Here is an 18,795-nt window from a genome sequence, read left to right as displayed (position 1 = left end):
CGATGGACGTGAGTTTGAGTGGACTCTGGGAGTTGGTGATGGACAGGGAGGCCTGGCGTGCTGCAATTCATGAGGTCGCAAAGAGTCGGACATGACTGAGCAACTGAACTGAACTAAACTGAAGGCATAGATTATTTAATTATAAATCTAGCTGCATTTCCCCCTAAATCTGTAGATTTAGACTAGTGATTGAATTTATGACTTATTCTTTCAGAAACCAAAAAAATGTAGTAAAATATATTGGAGAGTTGGAGTTTTTTCCTTCTTGGAATTTCTGAAATTAATATGTTCTTTTTCTCTACAGGAGACTCTTTCTTCATCCCAAACTTCAAGAACTTTATGTCTGTTTTCATGACTCAGTTACAGAAATTGCCATTGAAATGGCTTTTAAACTGTTCTTTGGATTAACCTTGTAGCTGTATTTTCTTGATGCATAGCAACACTGTGCATAGACCATCAAGCAGGGTTAGAACTGCTGAGATCTGTTCACAAAGAGATAAGGTTTAACTTATTTTCACTAATCAATACTGAGCATAAGGCTGATGAAGACTGAGATGATACGCTGCTGGATTTGATGCACTAAATCTTATTCTGAGACTTTTGAAGAAAATACTTGATCAAAATATGAAAAAGAGATTGTTAACTTATTTTCCATTTTGGTATATAACATTAATTTATTTACTGATTTGAAATAATGTGATGTGTTTTATGTAAAATTAATATAAGAATGTTTATCTTGGAAAAATACCCAATTTTTTGTGTATTTTTATCAAGACTAATATTGATATCTGGCAAAATAATCATGAAATTGGGAAGAGATGACCAGGTTCTGTTACTAATTAGTGTTGTGACCATGAGCAAGTTTTTGTACCTCTCTGAGCTCAGATTTTTCATGTACAAATGAAATGATTGCTTTGAGGTGTCTAAAGATCCTCTTCAGTAAAATGTGCAGTTTTCCCCCTCTAACCTATTGTTTGGTACCTAAATTATTTGTAATGTTGAGCACTGATTCCTTCTTAGATCAGATATGTTTCTTCTGGGTGTTTTAGTAGATACCTCACTGTGGGGGAAGAGAGGAGGGAAAATTAAACTGACTTTTTTATTTATTTGATTTTCTTTACTCATTCAGGTCAGTTCTATTTTGACTACGATATATATTTTTAAACTATTTGTTCATATACTTTCATTGTTTTTCTCTTTTTTGAAATATGTTCAGGTATACACACATTTTATACAAGTTCACGAATTTTAGGAAAGTTGTATTAAATCTTTTTTAAAAAACCCTATCATGTTAAAACACTGAAAAAGTTAATTAAAGAAATTCTATGGTGACTTCCAATCAATACAAAGTTTTGCCTTACAAATCTGGATGTATTGGGTTTCCCCAAAGGGGTACAATGAACAATAATTTTTAATTATTTAATGAACAATAATTTATTTAACCATGAGTAGAGAAAGAAAGTTACTAAGATCAGAATTTTCTTTAGCTGTCAGAATTTGGCAGATTGAAAGGAAGGAAGAACATGACAATTCTTAATTGACATTTACCCAGTGGATTCTCCTGAATTCTCAGATGCCCCCATGACTTTATAGCACTGGGTTCTCTCTTCGTCAGGATTTACCTTTCGAAGGCAATTTACACCAGCACATCTAAAGCCAGTCTCTGCCTTTCCCTACCTCAAGCATGAGACCTCCAGCTTAATCAGAATTAACTGAAAAACATAGTGGATGCACCATTTTAAATATTTGGTCTTAGAAGAAACACTATTATCCCTCTGTCGTGAGTTTGAGATTTCCCCCCAGGTGTTGAAGATGCAAACCACTATACCTGTCCTATTAGTGATTTGTGGGCCTTAATTTTGGCATTCAAAACAGAGCAAGAAACTTGGTAGAAAATGGCTTGCAATATCCTCCCCTTCAGATTATAATTTTGGTCAAATGATAGACTCTTTACTACTGTCTTAAGACTGCTTGTGCACATATATAAGTATCAAAGTATTGTTTAAGAGTATTTAGTAAATGTCTTAAATTTCTTGATAATGTTCCCTCAAACACCATGAAGCTATTTTTAATATGGAGAATTATTTATAAATGCAGCCATTGATCACCTCAGATTTTCAAACAGACTGAACTTGGGACTTACCATTAGGAACTTTTTGTTTCACTTAGTGAAATTTTGATCTGTTGAACTGTTTTCCTGGTCTCAAAGAATCAGAAGACCACTATTTAATAACTGAAATAAAAAGACAGACTACTGATCTTATATAAAGCCAAGTCCTGTGAAGTACTGCAGATGTGCTCTGTAATGTGCATGTTGCAGAGACATTGTATTTTTAAGAAAGAAAACCAAACATTATCTTGGCTCTTATCTCTAAATAGATATCAAAATAAGTGTGGCAAGTACTGTAAACTTAGCTGCTCATTTTTCCATATATGTTCAGATTCACACCTGAGAGTAGATGCGACTCACTGGACAATAAGTGCCTGTCTGCAACTTTAAATAAAGAGGGACATAGAATGCTTTTGCAGGTATAGAAACATTCTTAGGTTGGATTTTATCATCCTGCAAACGTTCTTTTTCACCAAAGACTGTAATGCAAAAGACTATATTTCCAGCATTAAAAAAAAAAAAAAAAGCAAGTGCTGTCTTACCACCATCATATATTTTTTAGTCCCATCCCCCGACAAAATTACGTTTTAGATTTCAACCCCCATTTCTCCATTTCTCTTTTTTGTCTCTTTGTTTGTCATGTTAGAGAATTTCTCTTTTTGTGCCAAGGGACCTCAAGGATGATGCATACTGGCAAGTTAGTAAATTGCAGTCCCTGCTTTTTTATATTTCTGATACAAATGGGAAGAGCTATGAAACCAATTTACTAGGTTTGTCCACTTTGAACATTCTTGAAAATAACATTGTGAATAATTATTGTTGTCTGTGTGATTTCCCTCTAACTAGTGCCTGGCACACATTATGTGCTATAAAAGTGTTAGCAGCTGCTACTACTACTACTACCACTACTTATTATTCAATATCCATTGGTTGAAAACAGTGGAGTCATCTAAATCATACCCTCTACTGTACAAAATGTTGGAAAGCTAAGAAAAATTATTCAGCACTAAACACTTTTAAAATGAGGATTTATACTTCGAATATTTTAAAATACTTTAATAAATATTACTAAAACTTTATATACTGTACTGCGTGGAAATTAATTTTTTAGAGTTGTACTTCTATATCACTGAAGTTATTTTTGCACTATATTGACAGTTTTTAATAAAGATGTGCAGAGGTTTGTTTGCAGTTGTGTTGACTTTTTGTCCATTCATCCAACAAACATTTATTACGTTTCTGCTCTGTACCAAGCACTGTTCTGAATGCCAGAGATATAGCAATGAACAAAACAGCCAAAAATTGCTACCCTCATGGAGCTTATGTTCTAGTGGGAGAGGTAGACCACAAATAAGTAAAACAAAAGCTAAAAGAAAGAGTGAAGCAAGAAAATGGAGTATGAAGTGTGAGAGACAGGGTGGCTAGGGAAAGGGTTGCTTGGAAGGCCTCAGATCTGCAGTAAGTGGGGAAACTAACCAAGCTGATTCCTAAGGAAAAAGTGAACAGTGCAAAGGCCCTGAGACTCTCTATTTTTAATATCAACATATAAATCACCAGAACTTTTTTCATTCAGTAAATCAGTAAATAAAATGCAAAGCAGCAAATTAAAATAAATATTTGCAGCTTAATCTATTGAAAAGAGATGATTCAGAGCTCTTTAATAGGGTCAAAAAAAAAGCTACACTTCTAAGTACTTTCACTTTTGCTGTCTTCTAACAAAGAATATATGTCAAAAGTAAGCTTGAGGATATCATAAAGGAACATGCTATAAACACTGTTAACTACAGAGTCACGTCAGGGGAGGGCAGAAGGCGGGGCAAAAAGGCAAGGGAGAGAAAATTGCCTTGGGGAGCAGCAGCAGGCTTTTCTGACTTCTGAAAATAACTTATGTTTCCTGTGACCAGAGATGGTTCCTTTAAACTTCTTTTGGCACCTTAAAGAGACATTCTTGCTTGGAGTGTGATTTGGGAAGTTCCCCCTTTAAATTTCTTTCTAAGTGCTTTAAATTACCATAAAAGAGAATGAAGTCTTTAATTTTCCAGATCTTTGCAGATAAAATGCCCATCATTTCTTGAATTTGTTATGGATTTCACAAACGATTTTGAAGTCAATGCAGTGAGAAAATTTTAAATTTTTCAAGCTAGGAATAATGATAAATGAAATTACTTTAGAAAGAATATGTCAGCAGCATACAATATACAAAGAAACTCAGGCTGAAAAACCAGTTGAGTCAAGTGAGCCGCCAAGAAAAGGAAGGTAGCATCAGACATGGTACCAGTAGGACTTGCCAACTAGTTTTATGAGGTCACCAAAAGATTAACAAAATTCCTGCTCTGGAATGCTTCTGGGCAAAATATTTGGCTTTTTACTAGTGACAAGTACTATTAAAAGTGTTACAACACACTTGGGATAATAAATTTAAAAATGCAAACTAAAGTTCAAAAAAGCCAGTAACTCATCTCACATTTTATAGATGTGTTTAAAGACTGCAAGTCCTGCAGAGTACGAGATGATAAAATGGAAGCTTCCTTCCTTTAGTAGAAACCATCAAACAAGTTGTAAAGAGGAATTCAGAATATATTTCTTTATTAATAATAATAGGACATTTTTTGCCTCTTTCACACATTCCCTCATTAGTGTGTAGTGGAGTTTTCCAGCAGTTACATATATGTTGGGCACTATTGCAGCAAACGGAATGCAAAAGCAGCTGTGTAAATCAGGCTTTTATTAAGCCAGACATTTAAAAAGACTTAAAAAAATATAAAACAAGGCTGTTCTGACTACATTTTTTGTTGGCAAAATAATTGTTCTTTAATATAAAAATGTTACTTATGTAGGGGTTTACTGTTATTTTAAATGAGATTTTTAAAATTTTCTGTTACAATTTCTGAAATAATATATAACATAAAAACAGAAGCTTCTTTGCAGCCTTCTACATGAAGAGTGAAAAGGTATCCTAAAATCAGCTTGTGAACCGCTGTTCTAGAACACGTTCCCAACTCTGCACATTAAAATTACCTGGGGAATTCAAATTCAAGCACAGACAGCCGGGCACAAACCCGTGTCTCCCTCCACCCCCTAACAACACCTCTAATTTGTGCATTCGTCTGACTGAACACCACTGCTCTAGATAGAATTACCAAATTAAATAAAATACAGGAGAGAGAAATGTGTTGAATTATGTTATGGGGGTACAGTCAGTAAAACCAGACACTGACACAGTGACTAGACAGAAGACCCCTGCTACATTTAAAGGAGAAGATTTTAAAGCGATTTCTAATAGAAAGTGCAAGGGTTACTCTAGGAACCAAAACTAAACTTGGTTAGTCCTACACGGTTGATTTTGCTGCTCTGTCGTGTTTGGGCTACTAAACCTCTTTTTACAGGCCTGGCTCTCCCGGATCCCTTCCCATATGAGAACTCACAGCCTCCCAGTCCTGTCCGCCGCTGCAAGCGCAGCCAAGCACCTCTACTTGCGTAGACAGTACCACGCTGAAGAGCCACGTGTTGGGAGTCACGTGACCGGCTCCACTGGCTGGAGGCGGTTGGAGGCACCTGCGCAGCTCCCCGCCCCTGGCGCGACCTTCTCCCAGCGTCCTGAGCGCGGCTTTCCCGCCAGGACTACGCTGAAGCGGTTTTCGGCTTCGTCCTCGCGTGTCTCCGGCTCTTATTTTGAGCTTCTGCTACCCGTTTTTACGTCAGTTGTTCCACCATGCAGCGTGAACCTCCGAAGAGGAAGCAAGAGAAGAAGGTGGAAAAGCGGCTTTTTGACGCCACATCCTTCGGGAAGGACCTGCTGGCAGGCGGGGTGGCGGCGGCTGTGTCCAAGACGACGGTGGCGCCCATCGAGCGTGTGAAGCTGCTGCTGCAGGTCCAGGCGTCGTCCAAGCAGATCAGCCCTGAGGCTCAGTACAAAGGCATCGTGGACTGCCTGGTGCGGATTCCCCGTGAGCAGGGTGCGTATGCTCCAACCTTCCCTCCGCGCAGGGTCAGCTTCTGGGAAAAGGGAGTGGGTGAGCCAGGAGGGGACGCTGCGCGGGCACCAGGGCTGTGTGTGTCGGGAGTTGATTTCTGTGCCTGGGATAATACAATTTCTTAACCAGTCTATGAGGCTCTGCTTTCCCAGGGTCAAGAAGGCCTACACGTGAGCAGTCCTTGGGCAGGAGGGATCACCACCTTCTCCTCTACATTTCTCCTTCCTAGTAGGCCTTGCACCCCAGTGCGCCTCTACCTGGCTCAAGAGGGAAATGGTTGACCTCCCAGGATTGGGGGAGATGCCATTAGGCACTTGGCTGTATGTTAATAAGTGCTTTAAGGTTCTGAAATATTTGCTGAAATAACATGTTTAAGACAAGTATGCCAAATGGAGAAGGCAATGACACCCCACTCCAGTACTTTTACCTAGAAAATCCCATGGGCGGAGGAGCCTGGTAGGCTGCAGTCCATGGGGTCGCTAGAGTCGGACACGACTAAGAGACTTCACTTTCACTTTTCACTTTCCTGCATTGGAGAAGGAAATGGCAACCCACTCCAGTGTTCTTGCCTGGAGAATCCCAGGGACGGGAAGCCTGGTTGGCTGCCATCTATGGGGTCGCACAGAGTCGGACATGACTAAAGCGACGCAACAGCAGCAGCAGCATGCCAAATAGAGAAGCACTGGGGCCTCTCTAGTACATATTCAGTGAAAAGAGCTTGTTTGTTCTCAGGAACTACTGAAGACTGACTGGGGTTGAAGCTTAACAGGCACTCACGTCTACACATGTTTTAGGAAGATGCCAAAAAACCTCAGTGGTGCGTGCGTGCTTAGTTGTGTCCGACTCTTCGCTACTCCATGGACTGTAGCCCTGCCGGGTGCCTCTGTCCATGGGATTCTCCAGGCAAGAATACTGGAGTGGGTTGCCATTTCCTTCTAGAGGGGATCTTCCCCTCCAGGGATCGAAGGTGTCTCCTGCATTGGCAGGCGGATTCTTTGCCACTGTGCCTCATGGGAACCTCAGTCTAGAAACAAACTATTTTAATGCAGTATTTTTAGAAATCAAAATTAATGAGAAAAACCTATGGTGAGCAATGTAAAAACTCTAAGTAGAGACAGGATCAGTTTTCTTTTTTTGCATCAGGCTCTGTTTTTATGTAAAATTTTGATATTTTGGTTCATTGTGGAGTTTTTCCTGTTAAGATTGAAATGATTTTAAGGAATAATGAAAATGCCTTGTTAATCATTCATTGCCCTCACCTTGCAGACTGGCTTCTAAGTTAGCTAAGTGAATAGAGGATAAATTGATCAGAAACTTTGAGCTGTATAGTGTAGTATTAGTCGCTCACTTCTGTCCAACTTTTTGTGACCCTGTGGACTGTAGCCCGACAGGCTCCTCTATCCATGGGATTCTCCAGGCAAGAATATCATTCCATTCTCCAGGGGATCTTCCTGACCCAGGGATTGAACCAGGGTCTCCTGCATTGCAGGCAGATTCTTTACCATCTGAGCCTCCCATATATAGTTGGATTCAATTGAAACATCTATAAGAATTTTAAAAAGGGAAATAGGCCTATTTGTTGTATATTCTGAACAAGATGTGAAGTGGGTTCAACTCAAGTGCAGGCCTTTCTTTCACTCCTAAGTCTAAGATAGGTTACGTTTCCTCTTATAAAAAAAGGATTCCTGGGAATTCCCTGGTGGTTCAGTGGTTAGGACTCCAGGCTTCCACTTCAGGGGGACACAAGTTCGATCTCTGGTGGGGGAACTAAGACCCTGCAAGCAGAGTATTTAGGGTTGAGGATATAGACTCTTAAGGCATAATCTATACTGTGGATATAGTGTGCCCTGTCTGGGAGCTTAATTTAGATCTTTCATAGTTAATGGCTCACATCTTTTCACTTCCATTTATTTTATCAGAGCAAGCTTCCCATTTCTCTTCAGAGAAGTAGGAGCCTCTTTATTATTTACTAATATGCTTTAAATATTTAGTGAGGTAAAGTTAAATATTCTGGAAAGATTGTGCTGACCAATGCTAAATCATTTTATATTTTAAATGTTTTTTGTAATATTTAAACCTAAATATGTTAAATATGAAGCTTCTCTGGTGGCTCAGCAGTAAAGAATCTGCCTGCAGTGCAAGAGACTTGGTTGGGTCCCTGGATCTACAAAATCCCCTGGAGGAGGGCATGGCAACACACTCCAGTATTCTTGCCTGGAAAATCCCATGGACAGAGGAGCCTCTCGGGCTACAGTCCATCAGTTCAGTTCAGTTCAGTCACTCAGTTGTGTCTGACTCTTTGCGACCCCATGAACCACAGCACGCCAGGCTTCTCTGTCCATCACCAACTCCCAGAGCCTACCCAAGCCCATGTGCATTGAGTCGGTGATGCCATCCAACCATCTCATCCTCTGTCATCCCCTTCTCTTCCTGCCCTCAATCTTTCCCAGCATCAGGGTCCTATCAAATGAGTCAGCTCTTCACATCAGGTGGCCAGAGTATTGGAGATTCAGCTTCAACATCAGTCCTTTGGGTTGCAAAAATAGGACACCTCTGAAGACTGAGTACATGCACACACACATTCAATATGGCTCTTGTAAATTGAGACCATTCTTAATAGTATTATGGCTCCAGCTTTCTTTAAGCAGAATTTTAAGAAAATGTTTCCTAGTACATACAAAGCCTTGTTATCAATACACATAGTATATCCTATGCTAAAAGATTAGTAATTCACAACAGGGATAATATTGCCATCTAGGGGCATTTGGGGAAACTTGTGAGGAATTTTTTGTTTAGCACAAAGAGGGGAGTAATCCTTAAATGCAGTGATATGAAAGGCAAAATCCAGGACTGCTAAACATCCTGCTGCCCCTGTATATGGTCAGTCCTGCACAACAAAGACATATCCTACAATGGAATAACTCAGATCTCCCACTGGATGTTCTTATGGCACTCAAACCTGTTTTTGATTATTTACTTATCAACGTAAACTGTCCAGGGCCTGATTTTAGTACACACTAATTTCAGTAATGCAGCTGTCGTGTAAGTAGAGGAAAGACTGTACTTTGTTTTGCTCAGAATTTTACTGAGAGGTGTTCATCATTGTGGAAACTCATGTTAACAGCTCTGTGTGTCATATTTGATCACCACTTACATCATCTTCATTTTTAAATATTGAATTATGATTGTATAGATATACTAATTATTAAGTCCTTTTTTTAAAATGTCAGTGTATATCTTAAACACAACAGATTCATTACTATTATGTCTCTGACGTGATCACACCTCACCAATTTACTAATTAAAAATACATATTATAAACTCTTATTTCCTCTTTGTATGTAGCAAAGAAGGCATTATATTGACTTTTCTTGAGCTAGTGAAGAGGTTATTGTCTTTGTATTCTATTTATAGGTAGTAAAGGAAGCATTGTAAAATATTTATTATGTATGGAAAACTGGAACCTGGTGGGGTTCAGAATCACTGTGCTAGATCATTCTGGAACTTTACTAGGCAGTCAGATTCTAAGGCTTTTGTTTTCTGGAATTTACTTTCTGTCTTGTGAAAATCAAGGTACATCGCCATCTCAGCGTTCTGAAGTTTCTCTTGTTTTCCATATTCTAGTTTTACTGATAACTTTTCCTTTCTTTAGGCAATATGAAATGAGGATAAGAGACAGTGAACTCAGAAGGCAAAACTAGGTGCTCTCTCACTATCTTCTTACCTTACGTCTTCCTTTACACCTCAAGGAGACATCTCTTCATTCTTGTTCTGAACATAGCTTTAAATATCTCTTTGGGTGTCTTTGATACTTTTTAGTATCAAAGGGTTTAACCTGACTAATGCTGTTTTTAAAGATTTATTCTTTAGTTGGTTTTATGACTTTCCAACTTTGTATGTATACTTTTATTATTTAGTACTGTTCAAACCTTCATTATACAAATAATGCATGTTTCTTATAGAAAATTACAAAATATAGAGAAACCAAAAGTTTAAAAAAAACTGCTAATATTACCACAGTTAACATTTTAGTGTCTTGAGAGTGATTCTTTTTCACTGAGCAAGCTATGTATCAGTAAATATATTTTAATTAATATAAACTTCTATTTAGTATATTGTAACATAGGTTTTCAAGGATATTATAAGTCTCAGTTTTTAAGAGCCCAACAGAACTCTTCTCTTTCAGGTATTTCTGGACACGAGTTCATCAGCTGTTTTTAATATGAACTTTTCCAAACATATTTTTCTGAAGGCTAAAGCAGTGAGGTTTTTAAATCTTGAAGATGATATTTGGGGGTATTAAAATATTAGGTTTCAGTTCAGTTCAGTCACTCAGTCGTGTCCGACTCCTTGCGACCCCATGAATCGCAGCACACCAGGCCTCCATGTCCATCACCAACTCCCAGAGTTCACTCAGACTCACGTCCATCGAGTCGCTGATGCCATCCAGCCATCTCATCCTCTGTTGTCCCCTTCTCCTCCTGCCCCCAATCCCTCCCAGCATCAGAGTCTTTTCCAGTGAGTCAACTCTTCGCATGAGGTGGCCAAAGTACTGGAGTTTCAGCTTTAGCATCATTCCTTCCAAAGAAATCCCAGGGCTGATCTCCTTCAGAATGGACTGGTTGGATCTCCTTAAGTATATGCTTTATGTAAATAAAATAGGAAAATAAACTTTACTGATATTTATTAAATGACTTGGCTCTGGTACCTATGATTGGCCAAGTGTCAGTTATATATCACAGGACACTAAAGCATCCTGAAAAAAGAGTAAGAGTAACACAGGGGAAAAGGGATGACTGGAGCCCTTGCTCAATTATTGTATAATAAATATAGTTTATGTTGGCTCTGTTAAATGGATTTATAGAGATAAGACTATTTGAATATTTGAAATTGTCAAGACTATTTGAAATATAGATTCACATTATTTTTAAGAATGAACCTCATTCTAAGGGTGCCTTGAGATAATAGCAGATGATAGTATGAAAACATCATAATTAGCAAGATACTTGAAAGTACTGTGTTTTAACTAGTAAAATAAACGCTCAGTTGTGTCCTAATATCTTAAAGTTTGACCTAACCACCCTATCTAAATAGTCCTTCCTCATTCTCCTTCTGCATATTACTGTTTTTTTTTTCTGGACACCTAACATTTATTTCTTCATTGTCTGTCTTTGTAATGTAAGTTCCATAAGACCAAGAACTTTATTCCCAGTGCTGTCCCTAGCAGGTCTGCTCTGTGAGTGTGTGTGTTAGTCGCTCAGTCGTATCCGACTCTTTACAACCCCATGGACAGTAGCCTGCTAGGCTACTCTGTACATGGGATTCTTCAGGCAAGAACACTAGAGTGAGTTGCCATTCCCTTCTCCAGGGGATCTTCCCGACCCAGGGATCAAACCTGGGTCTCCTGCATTGCAGGCAGATTCTTTACCATATGAGACACCAGAGAAGCCCCTGCTATGTACTTGGTATCACATAAAAGGTTTTTAAATGAAGAATCCTTTTTTTTTGTATAGTTATTGAGTATAGTTGATTTACAGTATCGTGTGAATGAAGAAGCTTTATCTCATTCTTTCATTTCTCTTTTGGATGTGTTTTACAGATGCACATAACAGGATGGTATAGTGGCAAAGGTACATAATTTGCTTTTTTAAGTATGTACGTATTTGAGAATCATTGATTGCATTTTTTTAACTAATAGGCAGACTGTCTAAGTATGTTAGAGTGTACAAGTCTCAAATATACATACACTTGACCCTTGAGCACCATGGGTTTGAATTGTGTGGATTTTTTTTTTTTTCAGTAGTAAATACTACAGTACTACATGATCCCCGGTTGGTTGACTTCATGGTTGCAGAATCGTGGATGTGGAGAAACTACACATAGGGGAGGCAGACTACAAGTTATACTTGGATTTTTGACTGCGTGGGTCATCAGCGCCCCTAACTCTCACATTGTTCAAAGGTCAACTGTATACCCAAACATGCCTAGCATTTCCATTCTTGACTTGTAAGTTGACCAGTAACTGACCTGGTAACTTTTCCCCATTTTCCCCTAAGTTTTATATTAATTCTTAATTACTTTCTCAGAATTAAGTTCCAAGGAGGTTTTTTTATCATCTTTAAATTTTGAAGAGATTATTTTTACTAAGCAATTAAGGAAAAAAAAAAAAAAAGGCAACACACCTTAGATGTTCTTCTGTTAGAGGAGAAATATACCACAATCCCCATGTTTTTCTGTATCAATTTTGTGATTATATATTTGGAAACTGTCCTTTAATCTGCATGACTGCTGCTGCTGCTGCTAAGTCGCTTCAGTTGTGTCTGACTCTGTGCGACCCCATAGACTGCAGCCCACCAGGCTCCTCCATCCATGGGATTTTCCAGGCAAGAGTACTGGAGTGGGGTGCCATTGCCTTCTCCGAGAATCTTAATGAGTAGAAAATGAAATACTACTACATTTCCATCACTCTTGCTTTTCCTTTGTTTTATTCTGATCAAAAAATACTACTGTTTTTATTCAAAGTGGATTTTTCCCTAGAGGCAATAGAGATGTAATAGTTCTAGATCTGTAGCAGATAGATGTAGAAAGATCTGGAATTAGGAAAGACTGGGAATCCCAGTCTTTTCCTTACCTTGTAACCTTGAACAACTTTAATTTAACTCTCTCAACTTCAATTTCCTCAGTTCTGTACTGGTTATAATAATATTATATGTTTGTGAAAGTTGCTCACTCATGTCCAACTCTTTGTGACCCAGTGGATAGTAGCCCACTAGGCTCCTCTGTCCATGGAATTCTCCAGGCCAGAGTATTGGAGGGGGTAGCTGTTCCCTTTTCCAATGGATCTTCCCAACCCAGGCATTGAACCCAGGTCTCCTGCATTGCAGGTGGATTCTTTACCATCTGAGCCACCAGGGAAGCCCAATAATTTTATTACCTACCTCATATGGTAGTTTTGATGGTTAAACAGGATAATCCCTGTAATAAAACAGACCACAAACAGTAAAGGCTGGAGAGAGTGTGGAGAGTAGGGAACCCTCCTTCACTCTTGGTGGGAATGTAAATTGGTACAGTGGCTGTGGAGAATAGTCCAGAGGTTCCTCTAAAAATAGAGCCACCATATGGCCCTGAAATCCCACTCCTGGACATATATCTGGAGAAAAGCATGGTCTGGGACTTCCCTGATGATCAGTGGATGGGAATCTGTCTGCCACTGCAGGGGACATGAGTTTGATCCCTGATTTGGGAAGACTGCACATGCCGCAGAGCAACAAAGCCCATGCACCACAACTACCGAGCCCACCTGCCGCAACTGCTGAAGCCTAGAGCCAGTGCTCCGCAACGAGAGAACCTACCGCAATGAGAACTGCACTCCGCAATGAGGAGTAGGCCCCACTTGCCACAACTAGAGAAAGTGCATATACAGTAATGAAAACCCAGTGCAACCAAGAAATAAATAAATAAAGCACACACGCACCCCAGTGTTCACTGCAGTACTGTTTACAGCATCCAAGACACGGAAGCAGCCTAAATGTCCATCAACAGAGGAATGGATGCAGATGTGATACAGAAATACAATGGAATATTACTCAGCCATTAAAAAGAAGGAAATAATGCCATTTGCAGGATCAGTGATGCACCTAGAGCTGTCATAATGAATGAAATAAGTCAGTCAGAGGGGGGGAAAACCATATGATATCCCTTATATGCAAAATCTAAAAAGAATTTATACAAATAAGTTTACTGACAAAATAGATACAGATTCACAGACTTAGAGAATGAACCTGTAGTTGCCAGGGGCAGAGAATAGTGGAAAGGCATAGTTAGGGAGTTTGGGATGGACTTGTAAACACTGTTATGTTTAAAATGGATAACCAACAAGGACCTACTGTATAGCACAGGGAACTCAAGTGACAGCCTCCTTAGGAGGGGAATTTGGGGTAGGAATGGATACATAAATGTGTGTAGCTGACTCCCTTTGCTGTCCACCTAAAACTATCACTACATTGTTAATCAACTATACTCCAATATCAAATAAAAAGTTAGAAAAAAAAGAGTGCTATAAAATATTCTACCTTGTGTCTGTTGCATGGTTAGTGCTTAATACATTTTAACTCTAATCATTGTGAATACATTCCTGAATTTACAAATGTTCATTCCTCATCATCATTTGTAAATGAATGTACTTGGGATAAATTTGTTTTACATATAAAGTAGATTTTTGTAATCTTATCTAAAGAACCTACATGGTACATAGTGTACCTAGAGTATAGTTTAATAAAATGCTGAAACCTAGCCTCCCAAAATTATATTTCTATAGAAAATGTATTCAGAATTCCACTTTGAAGTTCCTCCTCTTTGTACTCTTACTAAGGACATTGGCACTCCTAAAAGCCTGGTACATCAGTGAGTTGAAAAAAAGGGAATAAGAGTAAGGTTTTGCAGCATGATAATGTGGAAAAAGGCTAAAGGAAGGGTTTTTAACCTGATACCTGTAGCTTCAGGGAATCCACGAATCAGTAGTAACCATGCAATAGTATTTTGTGTGTGAGAGAAATATTTTTTCAGACATAACTCATTAAAAGCTGCCAGTTTTCCTGTTATTCTTCTAGTGGTTTATTTGTTTCTAGAATTTCATCGAGATGTTGACAGTTGTTTTGTTGAATCCTCTAGGTTGTTTCACGCAAATACAATTTTGCTAAAAGGAATACATTCTGTCAACAATACCAAACCATCTCAGTCATAAATCTGGCACTCTGTCATGGTTCCTGTTAATCTGCAGATGTCTGTCATCAGAATTTTCTCTTTATATTCAATTCGTTGCTGCTGCTAAGTGGCTTCAGTCATGTCCGACTCTGTGCGACCCCATGGACTGCAGCCTACCAGGCTCCTCCGTCCATGGGATTTTCCAGGCAAGAGTATTGGAGTGGGTTGCCATTGCCTTCTCCGATTCAATACGTTAGCCAAAGTTAAAAGCTTTTTACTACTTATTTGTGATACTCTTTTGTGAAATAGATATTAATTCAGTACTGTAATTATAATCGGACTTCCCTGGTGGCTCAGACAGTAGAGAATCTACTTGCAGTGTGGGAGACCCAGATTTGATCCCTGAGTCCAGAAGATCCCTGGGAAAAGGGAATGGTTACCCACCCCAGTATTTTTGCCTAGAGAATTCCATGGACAGAGGAACCTTGCAGGCTACAGTCCGTGGGATTACAAAGTGTCAGAAACGACAGAGAAATGAACACTTTCACACTTTTCATAATCATATTATATAACAGCTCACAATCTGAAACCTGTAATATCTCAATACCATCTAAATCAACCATTTCCAAAATGACTATTAATAAATAAGAGCCATGTATAAAATGGGAATTCCAATACATTTTTTATACACAACGCTTTTTAAGCTCAGTTTATTAGTTTTTTAAAAAACAAGTGATGATTTTTAATTTAAATCCCATTTGACTGCATTGGCCATTCTCCAGCCAACATGTTCTTTTTTTTACTTTTAAGATCGACTCTATCCTCAGCCAGTAATCTGTTATTGTGTTACTGTAACACAGGTGTAGAAAATAAAATCTTATTCTTCAGTATCATTTACAGTCATATTTTACTTTCAGTGTTTCTCTTCCGCAAGTCTGCAGAAAATACAAATGCTTAACTATGTTGTTAAATGTTGTTAACTATGAAGAACTTAGAAATCACTAAAAATACCTCTGAAAATTAGATTCATCAATCTCCCTCAGGAATTCAATGTGGCTGTAACTAGCAAGCAATATTCTTTTATAATTTGCTTACATTTCTCATGTTTTAAGATTTTTATTTTGCTTCCATTAAAGAAAACGTTGACCTTTCTTAGGTACAAAAGATATTTGCATGATTAAGGAAAGTATTGTAGTTAAGGGACTGAATTATTGAGCCAGATTGCTTGAGTTTAAATTCCAGGTGTACAATTTTCTGACCTAAGTGATACTGGGCAAGTTATTTAACTAACTTGTTTATGCCTTAGAAGTTGTTTTTAATGCATTTCTTCATATATAAAATGGAGAGATTAATATTACCTACCTCATGGGTGATTATGAGGATTAAATGAATAAAAAACAGTTCCTAGAAATTAGTATTTTTTTTAGTATTGCCTCAAACATTTTTACAATAATCATTTTCCATTTTTTTAAAAAATAGACTTTTATTTACTTACCATACTTTAATCATTTTCAAACTTTTCTAGGATTTGCTTCTCCAGAAACTCAAAGCTTCAGTAGAGCTTTGGAGACAGACATAAAACTTGATTCTAAATCCTGATTATAGTTTTTAAATTTATAAAAGTTTCAGTTTGTGCATGTATGAAATGGGTACTATAAGAGAACATGTATCATAATCTTAGTGTGATGATTAAATTAAATGTACAAGTATAGCCTTTGCCAGTGCCTGGTACACATTGAGTGCTCAGGAAGTTGTGGCTGTTATCATTACATGTTAAATGCCCTAGTAATTTATGCCTGCAACTGAATGCCAGGTAACTGAATCAGCTGTGAGGACTGAAAAGATTATGTCTTGGCCATTAATATACATCTTAATTGTCTCTATACAGCTGCTTTACATTCACCTTGGGATTCACTAATACTCAATTTTACTTCCCACAAAGTATACTTATTTATTTAATAAATAAATATCTTTCTGTGTATTTATCTGATCCAACTTTCAGTTTCTGAGCACTGGGCGCAGTCAACTGAGATTATCTTCATTCAAATTTTTATCTTTAGGAGACTGTTTATGGGTATTCTTTTCTCCAAGCTGGGACTAGAGCTATCTTAAGAGTAGCAGGGTTCAACCATCTGTAAATACAACTATGGGTCCTGGAGGGATCGCCTGTTGTATTCTGGGGCAGCTAAAGGATTATAAAGGCAGCTCTGACTTATCAGGTAACACAGTGACTGAATTATAAAGTTTGGTCATTTAGTCCATGGAGATTTGAATTGGGAAGATTATTAACCTTGAAAGTTTCCTCCTGTCTCTTCGTCAGGCCTCTGGAAACTGCCTTGAATTGTGAATTCCTTTTATTTGGCTAGGTTATAAAATATAAAGGTAAGACTCTTTTATCTCATTCTCAGGAGTATATATACAACACAATTTTGTTCCAACAGACTTGTCACCATAGGAATTGTATTTTATGATTTGAAATGAGACTAAACTTCTCTTATGAGTACTAGTAAGCTCTGTTTTTCTATTAGTGAAGAGACCTATATTCAGCTGGTAATGCTTTCCATAGGTTTTTAGGTAGTCAAGGCTTCTTATTGGAAATTAACAAAATTGAAATGGAGTGCTTGGAGTTAACATAGCCTTTTTTCCTTCAGTTGGAGACACATGTAAATTTCTTTTTTTTCTCATGAGAAAAGATGTAAGTTTTAGGTAGTTCAAACAGCTAAGTTTGTTAAAACTATGCAAATTATTTAATAATAATACAAGTTTATATTTAGTATGCTTTCTTTTGTAGGTTTCCTCAGTTATTGGCGTGGCAATTTGGCAAATGTAATCCGGTATTTTCCAACACAAGCTCTAAACTTTGCTTTCAAAGACAAATACAAACAACTGTTCATGTCTGGAGTTAATAAAGAAAAACAGGTAATTATTTTTTATTACTTTTAATTGAATGAAAGCTTCTTTAAATTATATAGTGCTTTACAGTTTTTAACAGTTTCACATATGTGATTCAAATTATCCCATAGTAACCCTTTCCCCCACACCCCTATCTGCACCCCTTCCCTTTTCTCACTGGTAACCACTAGTTTGTTTTGTGTATCTGTGAATCTGCTTCTTATTTGTTTTATTCACTAGTTTGTTGTATTTTATAGATTCCACATAGAAGTGATATCATGAAGTGTATGTCTTTTTCTGACTTACTTCATTTAGCATAATACCATCAGAGTCTGTCCATGTTGCTGCAAATAGAAATTTTTCTTGCTTTTCTATAGCTCAGTAGTATTCCATTTTATATATATAACATCTTCTTTATCCATTCATCTGTTGATGGACACTTGGATTGATTACATACCTTTACAACCTTGGCAGTTACAAATAATGCTGCTATGAACATTGGGGTGCCTGTATCTTTTTGAGTTGTGTTTTGTATTTTTTGGACATATACCCAGGAGTGGAATTGCTGGATCATATGGTAGTTCTGTTTTTAGAAAAAGCAGGTAATTACATTTTATTTTTTTTTTTTTTATTTTTTTTTTTCCTTTTTTTTTTTTTTAAATTTTATTTTATTTTTAAACTTTACATAATTGTATTAGTTTTGCCAAATATCAAAATGAATCCGCCACAGGCATACATGTGTTCCCCATCCTGAACCCTCCTCCCTCCTCCCTCCCCACACCATCCCTCTGGGTCGTCCCAGTGCTCCAGCCCCAAGCATCCAGTATCGCGCATCGAACCTGGACTGGCAACTCGTTTCTTGCATGATATTCTACATGTTTCAATGTCACTCTCCCAAATCTTCCCACCCTCTCCCTCTCCCACAGAGTCCATAAGACTGTTCTATACATCAGTGTCTCTTTTGCTGTCTCGTACACCAGGTTATTGTTACCATCTTTCTAAATTCCATATATATGCGTTAGTATACTGTATTTCTGTTTTTCCTTCTGGCTTACTTCACTCTGTATAATAGGCTCCAGTTTCATCCACCTCATTAGAACTGATTCAAATGTATTC

At 37.9% G+C, this 18,795-nt stretch overlaps 2 protein-coding genes across 2 annotated transcripts in view; both read left to right on the top strand.

Annotated features, from left to right (window-relative positions):
* Window positions 1–3,301, top strand: part of INTU (inturned planar cell polarity protein) — an 83,083-nt gene extending 79,782 nt beyond the window's left edge. The window contains exon 16 of the mRNA XM_010860259.1: window positions 305–3,301. Within this exon, the coding sequence (XP_010858561.1) occupies window positions 305–416 (112 nt within the window). The 3' untranslated portion in view covers window positions 417–3,301. The remainder of the gene's footprint in view (window positions 1–304) is intronic.
* A 2,463-nt stretch (window positions 3,302–5,764) lies between these two features.
* The window catches only part of SLC25A31 (solute carrier family 25 (mitochondrial carrier; adenine nucleotide translocator), member 31), a 35,969-nt gene continuing 22,938 nt past the window's right edge, over window positions 5,765–18,795 (top strand). Inside the window, exons 1-2 of the mRNA XM_010860258.1 lie at window positions 5,765–6,066; window positions 17,579–17,706. Coding sequence (XP_010858560.1) covers window positions 5,823–6,066; window positions 17,579–17,706 — 372 coding nt within the window. The 5' untranslated portion in view covers window positions 5,765–5,822. The remainder of the gene's footprint in view (window positions 6,067–17,578; window positions 17,707–18,795) is intronic.

Source organism: Bison bison, unplaced genomic scaffold, assembly GCF_000754665.1.
Source record: "Bison bison bison isolate TAMUID 2011002044 unplaced genomic scaffold, Bison_UMD1.0 scf7180017864465, whole genome shotgun sequence".
In the NCBI taxonomy this organism is placed as follows: domain Eukaryota; kingdom Metazoa; phylum Chordata; class Mammalia; order Artiodactyla; family Bovidae; genus Bison; species Bison bison.
Note: the sequence above shows the minus strand (reverse complement) of the source record. Positions and strands in the feature narration are given on the sequence as shown.